Here is a 16,549-nt window from a genome sequence, read left to right on the forward strand (position 1 = left end):
GCGGTGAGGTGGTGTGTGTGAAAGTCCTTTATAGTCCTGGTAATGATGTGCAGCTGGGTGTGGTGATCAGTGTGGAGTGCTAGGCTGTATGTGGCAGCAGGTGATTGGTGGAGTGAGTGCATGTGATAGGCAAGGGAGGATTATGGGAAATGGAGTCCGGAGTGAGCAGGAACGTGACAGGAACAGATGGTGATCGTTACACCGCCTTCTTAAGCTAAAAAAAAAGTTCTCAAACTAGTTTTAAACTTACCTGTGGTGCGTTTCCCAAAATTGTATTTACCAACACAATTCAACCGAATTTGCGACTAATGATGCTTTTGAGAAACTCACCACTGGGTAGCAACTATAGACCAAAACCACAATTTGTACCAGGCTGTAAACATGTTTTTTTTCTACTGTAAAGTTGGGCATTTTAACATGGGACTCAATGAGATTCTGCTCTCTTTTGGAGCCTCTCCCTAGCAGCCAGACAATGAATTACATTTTAAGTCACTTCTGTATTGGCTTCAAGAGAAACTGGGGGAGGTTGCCGCTTGGTAGCAACCGAAACTGGCTTAATGCAACAGACCAATGGGGATTTAGATAATAAATGTTTTATCATTAACCTCGTATGATACAAATCAAATTACACACCAGTGAATGTTAAAAAATGTTGTCTTGTAAAGCTTTATATTTGTAAAAACTTGCAACCTACTGCAGCAGTTTTTATAGCGTTTTCATCCATTTGTAAATCAAGAAAACTTAATTGCAATTTTATTTTGCAGTTTGTTTATTGTTTAACATTTTACAGTGTCTTATTTTCTAACTACAATCACTGACTCTGGTACAGTCAGAACAAAATATAGTAAATATTAGAAAATAACTAAATGACATGAATTTCTTATTCAAGCAGATTTTGCTAAGTAATTACCAGAAATATACAAATAATTATTGACACTACATTTTTTTTCTCTTTTAATTCCTTAATCAGACTACAAGTCTTTATAATTCTCTAAACATTTCAAATTCACCAAGTTAAACTAGATTATATTGAGCTTTTATATATTTTTTCATCTCACACCATTTACTATGTTTATTTGACATGAAGAATGAAATGTTGCTCATTGTGACGACTTCTGAAGACATTTCTTCATGTGACTCAGAAGGTTTCTTTTATATCTGAAACTCTTCTCACACTGAGTACAATACGGCTTCTCTGCAGTATGAACTCGCTCATGTGATTTCAGGTTTCCAGAATGAGTGAAACTCTTGTCACAATATGAGCACTTGTGATATTTTGTTCCAGTATGAATTCTTTGGTGATTTTTGAGATGGTCAGCTCTAATAAAGCTCTTCCCACACTCCAAACACACATGATCTTTCTCACCGGTGTGTTTTTTCTGGTGTCGTTTACAATGATCCTGCCGCGTAAAAAACTCTCCACAAAAAGAACATGCAAAATAAGACCTCTTGTTTATGTGAGTTTTCAGGTGTTCTTTTAGAGTTGATGATAATTTAAAATATTTACCACACTGATCACAGTTATATGGTTTTTCTCCAGAGTGAATGCGCAGATGATACTTGAGTTCAGTTTTACATTTGAAACTCTTCCCACACTGAGTACAGTGGTGCGGCTTCTCTCCAGTATGAAGTCGCTCATGTACTGTCAGTGTTCCAGAGTGAGCGAATCTCTTGTCACAATATGAGCACTTGTAAGGTTTTTCTCCCGTATGAATTCTTTGGTGCCGTCTCAGTGTGCAACCTGTTGTAAAACTCTTCCCACAGTCTAAGCACACATGATCTCTCACTTTATGATGTGTTTTCTTTTGAGTTTTGAAGTTGCAATGTTCCTTCTCAACTTCGTATAGTTTGTGTTTTTGTTCTTTCACTTCCATCTGGTCTAAAGTAAACATAAGAGAATCAGCTCAAGGAGGTTAAATGTGAAAATGCAACTGAACTTTTGTTTTTGTTTCTTTTGTTTTCTGATTTAATAGCAGAAAACAAAAGACCAGCTATCAGGTAAGTATCAGATCTTTAAAGTGCCAAAATGTTAGTTTGTCATTCCCTTGTTAATACAATCAAACAGATGTAAGATTGTCATAAATAAATTATCATCAATGCATTTTCTCTATTATTATAATATAAGTGCTCACTATTTTACAGCCAGTAGATCTGTTGAACTGAAGCTTTGATACCTTAAGGTTTCTCAACAGTCAACAATGAAGAATCAAAAATGGACACCAACCTATTTGTTGCTCAATATCTTCATGTTTTATTCTGGATGGTTCTGGATGAATCATGTGTTCAATCTCCTCTTTAATAAACTCCATCACAGATTTCAGCTGCTACACCTGGAGTTTGTCCTTCTATTCACTGCAAGTGTGAACTGTGATCACTGTGTGATACTGACGCCCACAGGACCAGATCTGGAAAAATCAAAAAGAAGGGACTAAATATATACTGAACTACTTTAATTATGCTGAAATAATTACAGTGCAACAGCAAAGAGCACGTTTACATGTTAGATGAGATAACACCTGTTAGCAGGTGGCATATTTTAGGCAGAAAGTAAACAGTTTTTCCTCAATGTTGATGTGTTACAAGTAGGAAAAATGGGCAAGCGTAAGGAATTGAGTGAGTTTGACAAAGGCCAAATTATGATGGCTAGACGACAATGACAATGGTCTCACAAATGCTTTTTTTGTACGACTCCTGTACATCTTCGCAATTGTCTTCACCTTGATTGCAATCCTCACTCATCAAAACTTTAATAGCGAGACACTGGTTTGCTTTATTCCAGCTACTTGAAGCCCAACGTGTAATTTATTTGTCTATTTGCGATCTGTTTTGGAGCGCGAGCACTCAATTTAGCCTGAGAAACGGTGTCTCTTGCGTGGATTATTGTGCTTTCAGCGTTTTAAAACGTTGATAATTATCAAACATTTACCACAATTTAGTGACAGTAAAGACTGCATTTTACAACAATAATCGATTGTGCTGATTCTGACTTTAAGTTTGGGTTTAGGGAGGAACGAACGTGAACGAAAGATGAAACACGGCTAGTTTTTAATTGTTTTACCTCAGATATCTTCTTTCTGATCCTTGGAAGCCAAAATCTAAATCAAAAATAAAATTAGCTTAATATCAATGGCCTAAAGTGTAAGCAGACATTTAGTAGTTTAGTTCTCTCCTCCATTGTCACCATTAAACAAGGCTTTCATGCGAGGGACTGCGCGCGCTGTAGCTCCTCTGCTTGAGCGTGAACTCTTCTGGATTGCGAAAGAAAAAATGCATAATAGACAATTGTCCTAATATTATTGCATACAGACACAGCTGGCGACTCTGGCGAGATAGAATAATGATAATGTCTAAATAGCAATAATAAATGTTTGTGTATTTTCTTTATAATTTCTCCAGTACCGAACCCTTAATGTCAGAGCTTACTGATACACCGGTCTTTCATAATTTAGCCCCAATTTAATACCGGATTTCTGTACCCATCCCTAGTTATGAACTGCTTTGGCTGCTCTCACAATTAGCGTGAAAACGGATTTCAAATGAAGTGCAATTTCTGCTTTCCAGCTTGGAAACATCAGAACACAACAGTGAAAATGATTTATTCGAGTGTATGATACACAATGAATATGTGCAGTGTTTTGGCCGCAGACTGAGAATGCAAGTAAGGCATTTAAATATTACTTTGTTAAGCAAGTGCAAGCAGTTCTTAAAAAGTAATAACGTAAATACAGCTGTTTTGTCTCTGTTGGTTTTTATTTGATGTCAGTGTACACGACTGACTGTACAAATATGTTTACAAATGTGTACAAATACTGACACAAAATTATATATTTTTGGCTGCTGAAAGCTACAGAGAAAAGAAGCAAATAAGTCACTGCAATTCACAGAAAAAGCTGTACTCCAGACAGAGAAACATGTTTTACAGTTATCATTTTGTGTCAAAATGTGACAAAAATTGTCACATACTGTGTTGACAACTCATCAATTAAACATTTACCATCTTATATTCTGTATTGGGCGTTTTTAAATATACACTGACAAAAACTATACAAGTTTTAGGGCTGGAGGATATGCTGATATATATATATAACATTGATAAGTGATCACTCCTATTTAGACTTACCTAATATTGTAGTTATATAAAGCATTCACAGGCAGATTTGTTTTATGTGTTTCCCTGGCGTCGAAATCAGGCACACATAAATGTCAGGAAACAGGATTCCTGGCTGCATGTCAATATCCATGGATTAGGTTTCTTTGACAAGGAACACTTTCGACCTCAACCTTTGTTGTAATCGTTTGTTTTACTCGTGTTTTCGCAGTTTTCTCTATTAAATCCAGCCATGCAGCAGGTTATTTTGCCACTCAGTCCAGCTGAGGGAGCGCGTTCCGGCGGGAAAGTGACGTCTCTCTAGAAACACACATCAACTACTTTTTTTTATTTTTATTATTATTATTATTATTATTATTATTAATTTGATGTAAAGGTAATATAATATTATAGTGTTATAAATGTACATTTAAAAAAAAAAGAAGAAAGAAAGTTAAAATGCGTCGGTGTCTATGAGCGCCAAAGCTGCTTTCGTGGCAAATAAATAAGTTACACATGTATTACAATCATGTAAGCTTTATATACATCTCAAACAAGGGATTTATAGTCATTTATAGTGTTAATGTTAATTAGCGACTCCAAGATGGCTTAATTAGTTCAGGCAGAGCAGCTGCTGTACTACACACTAATCAAGTTAAAGACTAAATTCAGATCTAGATTAGGGCACTAACTTTAGCTCTATATTATGGCACATTATTAATTAATATTGTTAATCAGTATTAACAATTCTTACATTAATAAATTATAAGATTTCATGTTTATTCAATAATAAACTTGAGCACAATGTAGTAGTTACCTCTCAAGCTGGTTCATGTCATCTCTCACGTGTGGCAGCAACATTGAAAATGTACATCATCCAGCGAAAAACTTCACTCAAACTCTTATACGGTCGTTATTAACTTGATTAACTTGAACTGGTCCTCAAACTTTCAGCTCTGGTGTCTCTCTTCTGCGCATCCTCTTGGATTTACACGGTAAACTAGAAACCTTTTAGTGTATTACTGCCACCTGCTGGATATGTACATGCACTCATTTTTCTAATGAATCCCATTCGATTTCAGATTGTGAAAGCTGTTTTTATGAACCCTAAAAATTGACCATTCAGTTATTAGTTTGCATGTTATTTTAACTGAAATTACTTGTCGCATCTCTCACATTGTTCATTATGAGTCTTGATAAAAGTGTGATTCCTCATTTAACTCACAGTGCCTTATTCATATTATTGTGGTAAGAAGCACTTTAGACTGTTGATGATATGCTACCGTACTTCTTTTGCCCACTTTATTTGTGTAGCCTATAAATGTTGTCCTTTCACACCTGTGCCTCATCATTCCCGTTGTCTTCCCCACCTGTTCACTTTTCATGATTTTTTTTAACCTTTTCATGGGCTGCCACATACTAAACATCATCACATTCAGTGGTTTATCTGGAAATGTTCAATATCTTATGTGGTATGTGCTATATTGTTAATGTTTTACTGGTGTCAGACTGAGTAGTTTTAAGGGTACAGTGCAACTTGCATACACATCAAAATACACACAAGTGAATGTTTTCTTGTATTTTTTTTTCTTGCAACTTACTGCAGCAGTTTTAATGGCATTTTAAACCATCTAAATAAAGAGATCAACTTTATTTTTTAGTGTTTAACATTTTACAGTGAGTTATTTTCTAACTAGTCATTCTTTACAATCAGAACAAAAAACAGTAAACATTACTAAATAAGTAAATTACATAATTATGTCTTATTCAAGCAGATTTCACGAGTAATTACCAAGTAGCAGAGACACAAATAATCATTTACACCGTGTTAGTGCTGACATCCTGCTGACAAAATGTAGAAGCAGGAGATGAAACTGTAATAAATCAAGAGCTTATACCTCAGAAATGACGTATTTTTGTTGGCCAAACCGGAAGTTAGCAGCGCACGGGATCCCTCTATCGGAAGCCTATGCATTTTTCCCATACTTTTGGAAAATCGTAAAAAATCAGCTGTGTTTAACAAAGGGTTACGACACTTTACTTAAAAACATGCTCACTGATTATGATCTGCGTTGTGTGAATACTTGTCCACTTTTTCCATGAGAAATGCTGTCCAAATGTCCTGTTTGTCATGATGACGTCTAAAGACCCCGCCAAAGGAAGTAGTCCCTTTTAGCAACTTGTTGGCAACCACCGTTTTTAAGACACAATAAAGGTTTAAAAAAAAAAAAACTGGTGTGTTTTATGTCATAGATCAAAACGTGAAAATATTTAGAGACTTTGTTAACCACAGACCTTATTTCAGGCGATTTAGCAAAATCCCATTAAAAAACCCATTGACTTTAGTGCAATGGAACCAGAAGTCCTAAAATGCTAACTCGCTTCTGGGCTTTGCCTACAAAAACACGTCATCCCTGAAGTACTCTATTGAATAATCTTAGTTGCTCAGAGTTTGTATGATCAATACAAATACAACAAATGTTATCATCATACCAAAGCAAAAACAATGGAAAATACGGCTTCACAACATTGTCCTGTGACGTTAAACCCTTGAATTGGAAACATTCTCTCAAGACAAACATCCCTTGAAAACCAACATAAATGATTATATTATTAAATTAAATATAAAAAATAGAACGCAACAAAGATGTACATTTGCTCTGTTGAAGAAACACAAACACGCACAGGTACATTAAAAATCCTTTGATCCTTCTACTGTACTACATATTTTGTTCATCTCACACCATTTAGTTCAATGTGTTTGACATGAAAATAAAATGTTGCTCACTGTGACGGCTTATGATATTTCTTCATGTGCCTGAGAAGGCTTTTTGAATGTCTAAAACTCTTCTCGCATTGAGTACAGTACAATTTCTCTCCAGTATGAACTGGCTGATGTTCTTTCAGGTGTCCCGACTGAGTGAAACTCTTGTCACAATATGAGCACTTGTAAGGTTTTTCTCCAGTATGAATTCTTTGGTGCAGTTTCAGATGGTCAACTGTAATAAAGCTCTTTCCACACTCCAAACACACATGATCTTTCTCACCGGTGTGTGTTTTCTGGTGCCGCTTACAATGTTCCAGCCGTGAATAAGTCTCTCCACAAAATGAACATGCATAAGGCCTTTCATTTGTATGAACTATCAGGTGTTTTTTTAGATTTGATGACATTTTAAAATCTTTACCACACTGATCACAGTTAAATGGCTTTTCTTCAGAGTGAACACGCAGATGATGATACTTGAGGTTGATTTTACATTTGAAACTCTTTATACACAAAGCACAGTGGTACGGCTTCTCTCCAGTATGAGCACGCTCGTGTAATTTCAGGGATCCAGACTGAGTGAAACTCTTGTCACAATATGAACACTTGTAAGGTTTTTCTCCAGTGTGAATTCTTTGGTGCTGTCTCAGATTGGCAGACGCAGCAAAGCTCTTCCCACACTCCAAACACACATAATCTCGCACTTTATTATGCGTTTCCTGGTTCTGCGTAAAACTGTTCAACCATGAAAAACTCTTTTGAGTTTTGAAGTCATGTTCCTTTTTTACTTCATTCAGCTTCTGTCTTTGCTCCTTCACTTCCATTTGGTCTGAAATAAACATATTAAGCAGTTAGAATCAGTTACCTTAATGTTTCTCAACAGTCAACAATGAAGAATCAAGAATTGACACCAACCTATTTGTTCCTCAGTATCTTCATGTTTTATTCTGGATGATTCTGGATCACTCATATCTTTAATCTCCTCTTTAATAAACTCCATCTTTAACGGTCACACAGATTTCAGCTGATACTCCTGGAGATTGTTCTTCTCTTTTAGGATGATGTGAATTTTCCCCGTATTTACTGGTGAATTGTTACGGGAGGAGCTTCACTGCAGGTGAAAACTGGACCAGATCTGGAAAAATCAAAGTGACTAAACTACTTTGAATGCTGAAATTATGTGAACATATGAGTGCTCTATATTATTACTATATAAAAACAAATGAAATAAGCAAGTTCATCTTTGCCCTGACCCAGGATTTTAAAATAAACAGGGCACATAAATCTAATTCAAAACTATTTAATTTTATTTGATTTAGTCCAAGACTGAATTCTGTTCTCTAGAACATTAGCCCTACATTGTGACACATTATTAATATTATGTTAATGACAACAATACTTACATTAGAAACTTAGAAGAAAGAATTCAAGTTTATTCGATATTAACACGAAACCTGGGTACATAATAATTAGTAATTAAATACCTCCTCTCTCAAGCTGGTTCATGTAAACATCGGGAACATCTCTCACGAGTGGAAACAACAAACAGACTGAAAATATACAGCATCCGGCGAAAATACTCCACAACTGTCCATTCAAACTCTTGAATAGTCTTCGATTAATATCAAGAAATGCTTGAAGTGGTCTTCAAACGTTCAGCACTCGTATCTCTCTTCAGCATATCCTATATTTGTTCTTTTGGATTTACATGGCAAACTAGAAACCCCTTTAGTGTATTGCTGCCATCTACTGGATGTTCACATGCAATTATTTTCGTAATGAATCAGATTCTGAAACTTTGCAATACAATTCGCATATAGTTTACATTGGTATTAGGTGTATTCCGAACCCAAACAAACCTTAAGCGCATGCGCAGTGTGTCAGTCGCCGCCTTCAGAACATGAGCTATATTACTGGAGCCAACAAGAATGTAAATGCCGTTTTTGCCTTGATGACAAATCTTAAACCCTCGACATTTTTGTGTATATATAAAGGTTGTGAAGTAATTCCCAGATATTAACTCTCCTTTGGTGCTGCAAGAACATTGTAAGAAGCCAAGATAACCGACCTTCTCATCTGAGCTGCCTCAGTCTAGCAAAACCGCTCGTCAATGTCAGCATGTTTGAGATGACCAATCAAATCAAAGTAGGCGGGCTTTATGTTCACAGAAGCTGTTGTGCTGAGTTATAATAAAGTTATACGGTTATAAAGTGCGAGACAAGATTTGACAGCAGTTTTTATGGTAAACATTTTAAACGACCGACAGAAATATCAGGGATGCAAACTAATAAACCTTGTATAATTTTGCCATTTTTAATTGAAAATGTAACTTGATTCTTGTAGCCCTGACGAAATCGTTTTCATAGGCATACTATTAATAATATGTGTACATATAGAAGCCTTCAAGATTCATAAAACATCAGTTGAGACTGTTTACTTCACTGACAAGACGAAGAAAAGAGAGTATCAATAAAACAAATGATTAAAATGTTGAATGTTTGTGTAGAAGGTAAAAAATATAATTAAGCAAAAGAATCTGGTGTTTCGTATACTGTTTAGTCATTGAACTAGCATTATACAAATACAAATACACACTGTGAAAATGTCTTCAAAAAAATGTTTGTCTTGTAATTTCTTTTAGACACCATAATAACACAAATAACTAGCCTATTTAAAAGTTTGTATGTATGTGCGAGGGTTGCCAGTGGTGTGTGTAGGTGAAGAGTTTGTATGGGAGTTTAACTTTATTGACAAGCAGCAAAGTGAGATGCCAGCTGCACATCTGAATTGGTCTCTGGCCAAGGCGCAGTTCTTATGCACTTTTCTTATCTGTTATTTCACATCAAAGTGGCTTAATTCTCTGATAAAAAATCACCCCTTCAGTTCTTTTCCATGATCTCATTTACAGGTGCTCTTCTCCCTTACTCTTCCTGGAGTACTCCCCAACATTTTCACCACATTTTCGGCCAACTGATGGTCAATCCTCTGTCATAGGCAAAATTAAACATTGTAACATTGACAATCAACACTCCACAGAGACAAGAAGCCTTCACATGCCACCTTTAATAATGGTCCCAACTAGGTGGCCAAGCTAACTTCTCAGATACATTTGACCCTTGTAATCACAGTCACAAAACAAAGCTTTTATAGTAAGCAAACTACTTCTACAACTGTTTTCTATAGGATACACGAAATATTTCATCATGTCCTGTGACGTTAAAGGGTTAGTTCACCCAAAAATGAAAATAATGTCATTAATTACTCACCCTCATGCTGTTCCACACCTGCAAGACCTTCGTTCATCTTCAGAACACAAATTAAGATATTGTTGATGAAATCCAATGGCTCAGTGAGGCTTCTATTGAGAGCAAAGCCATTCAAACTCTCAAGGTCCATAAAGATACTAAAAACATATTTGAAACAGTTCATGTGTTCACAAAGGTCTTACGGGTGTAGAACGACATGAGGGTGAGTAATAAATGACAACATTTTCATTTTTGGGTGAACTAACCCTTTAAGTATCAGGTCTTTGATGTGCCAAATGTTAGTTCTGTAAGAAAAATATTTTTATGGCATGTACTGAAAACAACAGACACTTTACCTTTATTGTTAGTCAATATATGAAGCATTTGACAGAGGGATTCGAGAAGAAGAACAAAGTAATTGCTTCTAAAGAATATTTTTAAAAACAGGGAAGGGAATGAACTGAAGGTTTCAAGTAGGTTGCTGCCCAACGGAGGTTATGGCATGTATGCAAGTGTGGACTTACTTGATTATGGAGACATTTTACATTATCTGAGACACAATCTGATGGCAGAATCATGAAACTTGAAGTACTGACATAGTTTACTTATCTCTGTTAGAGTAAACTTTTTGCTGCATATTGTATGTGTGAACAGTGGCAGACAAACTCCTTGACGAGTGTTAAAGCTGACTTCTACTAAAAACTGCAAATTATTAGATTGATTGCATCTGCAATGGCTTTCATATAAGCCAAGGCAGGTTCTTCACTCATAGTTTGGAATAAACAATGTCCACACAGCAATATCGGTTTTAAATGAAGTCCATTTAATGAAAAATATAAGCACACAGATTTATGGTAAGAACCACATGTTCCGCCCCGTCACTCCTGATACCACCCATGGGAAGTTTAAATATCATGTGATATGAACAGGTGACCTACACCACTGGTGCACACCGCCATCTAGGGGTTGAATAATCATAACATCTGGCTCCATCAGCATCTCTGATTCCTGGGCTTCATCTGAAATCACATACTTCCCTACTATAAGGCAGGTTAAAAACCGTATGTGACAAAAGTAAGCAGTCATGAAGTAATTACTTATTCAAAATTAGTACCTACTCAGGATTTCAGACACAGCCCTGGTCTTCATTCACCATTACTGGCATACTTGGTTTTAACTGTAAATCCTCTTAACAGTTAATAATGGAGAGTGTGCGGGCAATTATTCATCAGTTACATCCCTGACTAATAAAGAATCAAGATTGGACACAAAACTGTTAGTTGCTCAGTATGTTCATGAATTATCCTGGATGGTTCTGGTTCACTAATGTCTTCATTCTCCTCTTTAACAGACAACTGTAATACCTTACAACATTTTTCCTTATGATACGGAATGCTTTTTTTATGTTTGAAACTCTTCCCACACTGAGCACACTGGAACGGCATATCACCAGTATGAATTCGCTCATGTTCTTTCAGGTTTCCAGAATGAGAGAAACTCTGGTCACAAGATGAGCACTTGTAAGGTCTTTCTCCAGTATGAGTTTTTTGGTGCTGTTTCAGTTGGTCAGCTCTAGTAAAGCTCTTCCCACAGTCACAACACACATGATCTTTTACTTCACTATGTGTTTTCTGGTGCTGTTTACAATGATCAAGCCTTGAAAAACTCTTTCCACAGAAAGAACACACATAAGGCTTCTCATCTGAATGAACTTTCAGGTGTCTTTTTAGATCTGATGACGAAATAAACTTTTTACCACACTGATCACAGTTAAATGGTTTTTCTCCAGAGTGACATAGCATATGTTTACTGAGAGCTGTTGTACGATTGAAACTCCTTCCACACTGAGTGCATGTATACGGTTTTTCTCCAGTGTGAATTCTTATGTGTTTGTTAAGGTCTCCTTTTTGTGTGAAACTCTTTCCACACTGAGAGCAGGTGTGTCTCTTTTTGGCTTTTGTTTGATTTATGAAGTTGTGATGTTCCTCCTCCACTTCATTCAGTTCATGTCTTTGCTGTTTCTCTTCCATCCAATCTAAAATAAAAAATATTATATTGTTAAATAAGCTCAAGTGAACTCAAATTTAATAGCAGAAAGAAACAGATTACTACAACTGCTATCCACTTTTTTCCCACAAATTATGGGTGTAACTTCAGTGAAAGGTTTGCAGATTGCATTTAACAATAAAAAGAGACTGACAGTAACAAGAATTTTTTATTTATTTTTGATGAAATGTTTAATGATAGGCCTAGTAACTATAAGACAACATACAATGAATGATCCTAATGTATTTGTTGTAAGATACTGAGCTGGGAATTATGGGTGTAACTTCCATTAAACTGTAAACAATCAGTGAAAGGTTCGCTGTATGAACGCAATATTAAAGGGTTAATTAAAATTAAAATTATCCCATGATTTATTCGCCCTCAAGCCTTTCTAAGAGTATATGACAATCTTCTTTCAGACGAACACAATCAGAGATATATTTACAAATATCCTGGCTCTTCTAAGCTTTATAATGGTAGTGAACAGGGGGTCAGCTTTTGAAGCAAAAAAAAAAAAAAAGTGCATCCATCCATCTGGCAGACGGCTGTACGCATCGATTTGTGGCGGAAGAGTAACCGCTGACAAACACGGAAATGCAGAGGATAGACCAAAACAAAAATGTCTAAAAAAGTCTAAAAGAGAAATGTCGGAGGATTTCAATATAAGAGGAGCTAAGGAAAATCCCAAATTCAGTATCTCAGAAAATTAGAATATTGTGAAAAGGTTCAATATTGAAGACACCTGTTGCCACACTCTAATCAGCTAATTAACTCAAAACACCTGCAAAGGCCTTTAAATGGTCTCTCAGTCTAGTTCTGTAGGCTACACAATCATGGGGAAGACTGCTGACTTGACAGTTGTCCAAAAGACGACCATTGACACCTTGCACAAGGAGGGCAAGACACAAAAGGTCATTGCAAAAGAGGCTGGCTGTTCACAGAGCTCTGTGTCCAAGCACATTAATAGAGAGGCGAAGGGAAGGAAAAGATGTGGTAGAAAAAAAGTGTACAAGCAATAGGGATAACCGCACCCTGGAGAGGATTGTGAAACAAAACCCATTAAAAAATGTGGGGGAGATTCACAAAGACTGGACTGCAGCTGGAGTCAGTGCTTCAAGAACCATTACGCACAGACGTATGCAAGACATGGGTTTCAGCTGTCGCATTCCTTGTGTCAAGCCACTCTTGAACAACAGACAGCGTCAGAAGCGTCTCGCCTGGGCTAAAGACAAAAAGGACTGGACTGCTGCCGAGTGGTCCAATGTTATGTTCTCTGATGAAAGTAAATTTTGCATTTCCTTTGGAAATCAGGGTCCCAGAGTCTGGAGGAAGAGAGGAGAGGCACACAATCCATGTTGCTTGAGGTCCAGTGTAAAGTTCCCACAGTCAGTGATGGTTTGGGGTGCCATGTCATCTGCTGGTGTTGGTCCACTGTGTTTTCTGAGGTCCAAGGTCAACGCAGCCATATACCAGGAAGTTTTAGAGCACTTCATGCTTCCTGCTGCTGACCAACTTTATGGAGATGCAGATTTCATTTTCCAACAGGACTTGGCACCTGCACACAGTGCCAAAGCTACCAGTACCTGGTTTAAGGACCATGGTATCCCTGTTCTTATTTGGCCATCAAACTCGCCTGACCTTAACCCCATAGAAAATCTATGGGGTATTGTGAAGAGGAAGATGCGATATGCCAGATCCAACAATGCAGAAGAGCTGAATGCCACTATCAGAGCAACCTGGGCTCTCATAACACCTGAGCAGTGAGCAGTGCCACAGACTGATCGACTCCATGCCACGCCGCATTGCTGCAGTAATTCAGGCAAAAGGAGCCCCAACTAAGTATTGAGTGGTGTACATGCTTATACTTTTCATGTTCGTACTTTTCAGTTGGCCAAGATTTCTAAAAATCCTTTCCTTGTATTGGTCTTAAGTAATATTCTAATTTTCTGAGATACTGAATTTGGGATTTTCCATAGTTGTCAGTTATAATCAAAAACATTAAAAGAAATAAACATTTGAAATTTATCAGTCTGTGTGTAATGAATGAATATAATAAACAAGTTTCACTTTTTGAATGGAATTAGTGAAATAAATCAACTTTTTGATGATATTCTAATTATATGACCAGCACCTGTAAATAAAGGTGACTTGACTTGACTAAATCGCAATAGATTCCCAGAAAAACACAGAGCGATCACCTGCATATGAATGTAAGTGGATTGCTGTAAAGCAGCAGTTGTTTAACGTTTCATTAGTGTGAATTTTATACCTGTTGTACAAAGCTCCAAGCAATCTACTTTCACTCAGAATCTAGCGTTAACTATTATTAACTAACAACATTCACTATTCTATTTGACAAAATTAACTGTAATTTTGAAGAGCGTCAATCATCATACGAGTAAAATGTTGTTCAAGTCCTTTAATTGCCTGCCTTATGGGGCTGTCACGTGATGAACCAACGACTCGAACCCAAAGACGAGGTGAACTAGTTTCTGTTTCATGTACAGAACCTATGGAATGTTGCGCATGCGCGGTCAATACAAAATGATCGAATCACTCCTGTTACATTAGAATACCAAGCGTATTCTCCTGACGTCTGAAAATATAACATAAACATTTGACAGTTTATTCATCAAACTGTCTTTTTATGGGGAACTTCCCCAAACCGGAAGTACCACCAATAAAACAAAGTAGGCTCGTAGGAAAAAAGGTGGATTTCTTATGATAATTTAGATGCATTTATCATCCATATACTGCTTAACATTTCATAGCTACCAAAGTAATCATAGTAAAGCATAAAAATGGACACCAACCTGTTTGTTCAGTATCTTCATGTTTTATTCTGGATGGTTCTGGATCACTCATGTCTTCAATCTCCTCTTTAATAAACTCCATCTTTAAGCGCTGAAACACTAGAGCTAATTAATGTCAAGCTATGTAGATTAGGAACATCTCTTAAGCAGACTAGAGATATACAGCATCCGTCGAAAATATTCCACAATCGTCTTTAATCAGTTAACATTAACTCGCTCCTCTTGAACTGTTGTTCGCGCTTCTCTCTTCTGCGCATCCTCAGTCAGTGCACACGATGTCATAGCTTCTTAAAGGGGCCGCATATTCTATAAATCACATCGCTGCACTGGGAAATGATTCATTCGCTGGCTATTATAAAAAAAAAAAAAAAAACAGACTCCACTCCGTTAAAAATAATGTTGCTTTTCTGCTGCACATGCTTTACATCCTAATTAGGGTGTCTTCTTTTATGTAAAATCTGTAAGTATAGTATCATGTCATCATTGCTTTGGCTGACAATACATTTAACACAGTATTGTTTTACTTAGTATTATTCCTATTTTAATTTTAAAAAAAAAAAACGCATCTTTGAAAAAAGTGAACACGAAATAAATATCAGATTTCAGGGTTCCAGATGGAGTGAAACTCTGATCACACACTGTTTCCATCCAACTTTGCAAATGCCGCAAAATTGGAATATTGCATAAAAACATTTCCAAATAAAGCACCATTTCCAGCAAGACGAAGAGAACAAAATTGTCACTTCCTGAGAAACTGGCACCAAATATCACTTAGAAAAATGTAATTTACTGGAGAACACTATGGGTCTTTTTTGCATTATCTTTTTTGAGGTGATATTCAGAATAATATAATACTTATGTCAATATATAGTAAATAATTGTGTTGTGGCTGTAATGATGTAATGATGGAGATATATTACAGATATATTAAAGTTTCTTTTCTTATTCTTTCTTTATCCAAAAGGAAACATGCAGGAGATAACTAAGAACTAAAAAAAAAACCTGCGTTAAACATTGATGACACAGAACACTGAAAAAGGAAACTGGGGACTATATACACACAGGCAAAGGTGCTGTGGTTCATTCGCCGTTCTGCAGAAGTTTCAGTGCTTTCGAGCTAGAGCGTCCGATTGGTCTTTTCCCAAGGTAGGGTCTTCAGCGGGATTTTCAAATGGAATTTAACTTGAAAATGTTACAAAATTGGGGGAAACCATGGGGAACTTCTCATCTCCAGCCCAAGCTTAAAGAAGATATACTGCCAACCAAAGATCAGACTGAAGCATAATTTATTAAAACAGAAAAGAAATAGGAAACAAAAGCTTCAGGAGGGATCAAGGCCAAAATAATAAACAAAAAGAATTTTAATCTTCTGAATTACCTTCAACAAAAAGAAAATTTAAAAAATAGAAAAAGGCACCCACCTCCCTACAGGTTTCCAAATAACAGAAAATAATTAACAAAATGACCTGTCAGCAAAGAGTTATACCATAGCACATAATTGGCAGAAACAATCCAACATTTTCGATAAACACTTAAGATTACTCACTTAACACCAAAAAAAAAAAAAAAAAAAAATTGGCAACATGTCTGAGGC

At 36.4% G+C, this 16,549-nt stretch overlaps 3 protein-coding genes across 3 annotated transcripts; all 3 read right to left on the reverse strand.

Moving 5' to 3' along the window:
* Positions 1-1,100: 1,100 nt before the first annotated feature.
* Positions 1,101-1,874, reverse strand: LOC137005179 (zinc finger protein 3-like). Its single transcript, XM_067366001.1, has one exon. It carries the CDS (start codon positions 1,872-1,874, stop codon positions 1,101-1,103), a length of 774 nt encoding a protein of 257 aa, XP_067222102.1.
* A 3,981-nt stretch (positions 1,875-5,855) lies between these two features.
* LOC137004368 (zinc finger protein 501-like) lies at positions 5,856-8,911 on the reverse strand. Its single transcript, XM_067364625.1, has 3 exons — positions 8,336-8,911; positions 7,767-7,986; positions 5,856-7,680 (listed from the first exon to the last, which is right to left on the reverse strand). The coding sequence occupies exons 2-3, from the start codon at positions 7,849-7,851 to the stop codon at positions 6,872-6,874; spliced, it is 894 nt and encodes a 297-aa protein (XP_067220726.1). The 5' UTR covers positions 7,852-7,986; positions 8,336-8,911; the 3' UTR covers positions 5,856-6,871.
* A 2,038-nt stretch (positions 8,912-10,949) lies between these two features.
* On the reverse strand, positions 10,950-15,192 carry LOC137004370 (zinc finger protein 501-like). Its single transcript, XM_067364629.1, has 2 exons — positions 14,956-15,192; positions 10,950-12,131 (listed from the first exon to the last, which is right to left on the reverse strand). The coding sequence occupies exons 1-2, from the start codon at positions 15,035-15,037 to the stop codon at positions 11,341-11,343; spliced, it is 873 nt and encodes a 290-aa protein (XP_067220730.1). The 5' UTR covers positions 15,038-15,192; the 3' UTR covers positions 10,950-11,340.
* Between the last annotated feature and the right edge of the window lie 1,357 nt (positions 15,193-16,549).

Source organism: Chanodichthys erythropterus, chromosome 17, assembly GCF_024489055.1.
Source record: "Chanodichthys erythropterus isolate Z2021 chromosome 17, ASM2448905v1, whole genome shotgun sequence".
NCBI lineage: Eukaryota > Metazoa > Chordata > Actinopteri > Cypriniformes > Xenocyprididae > Chanodichthys > Chanodichthys erythropterus.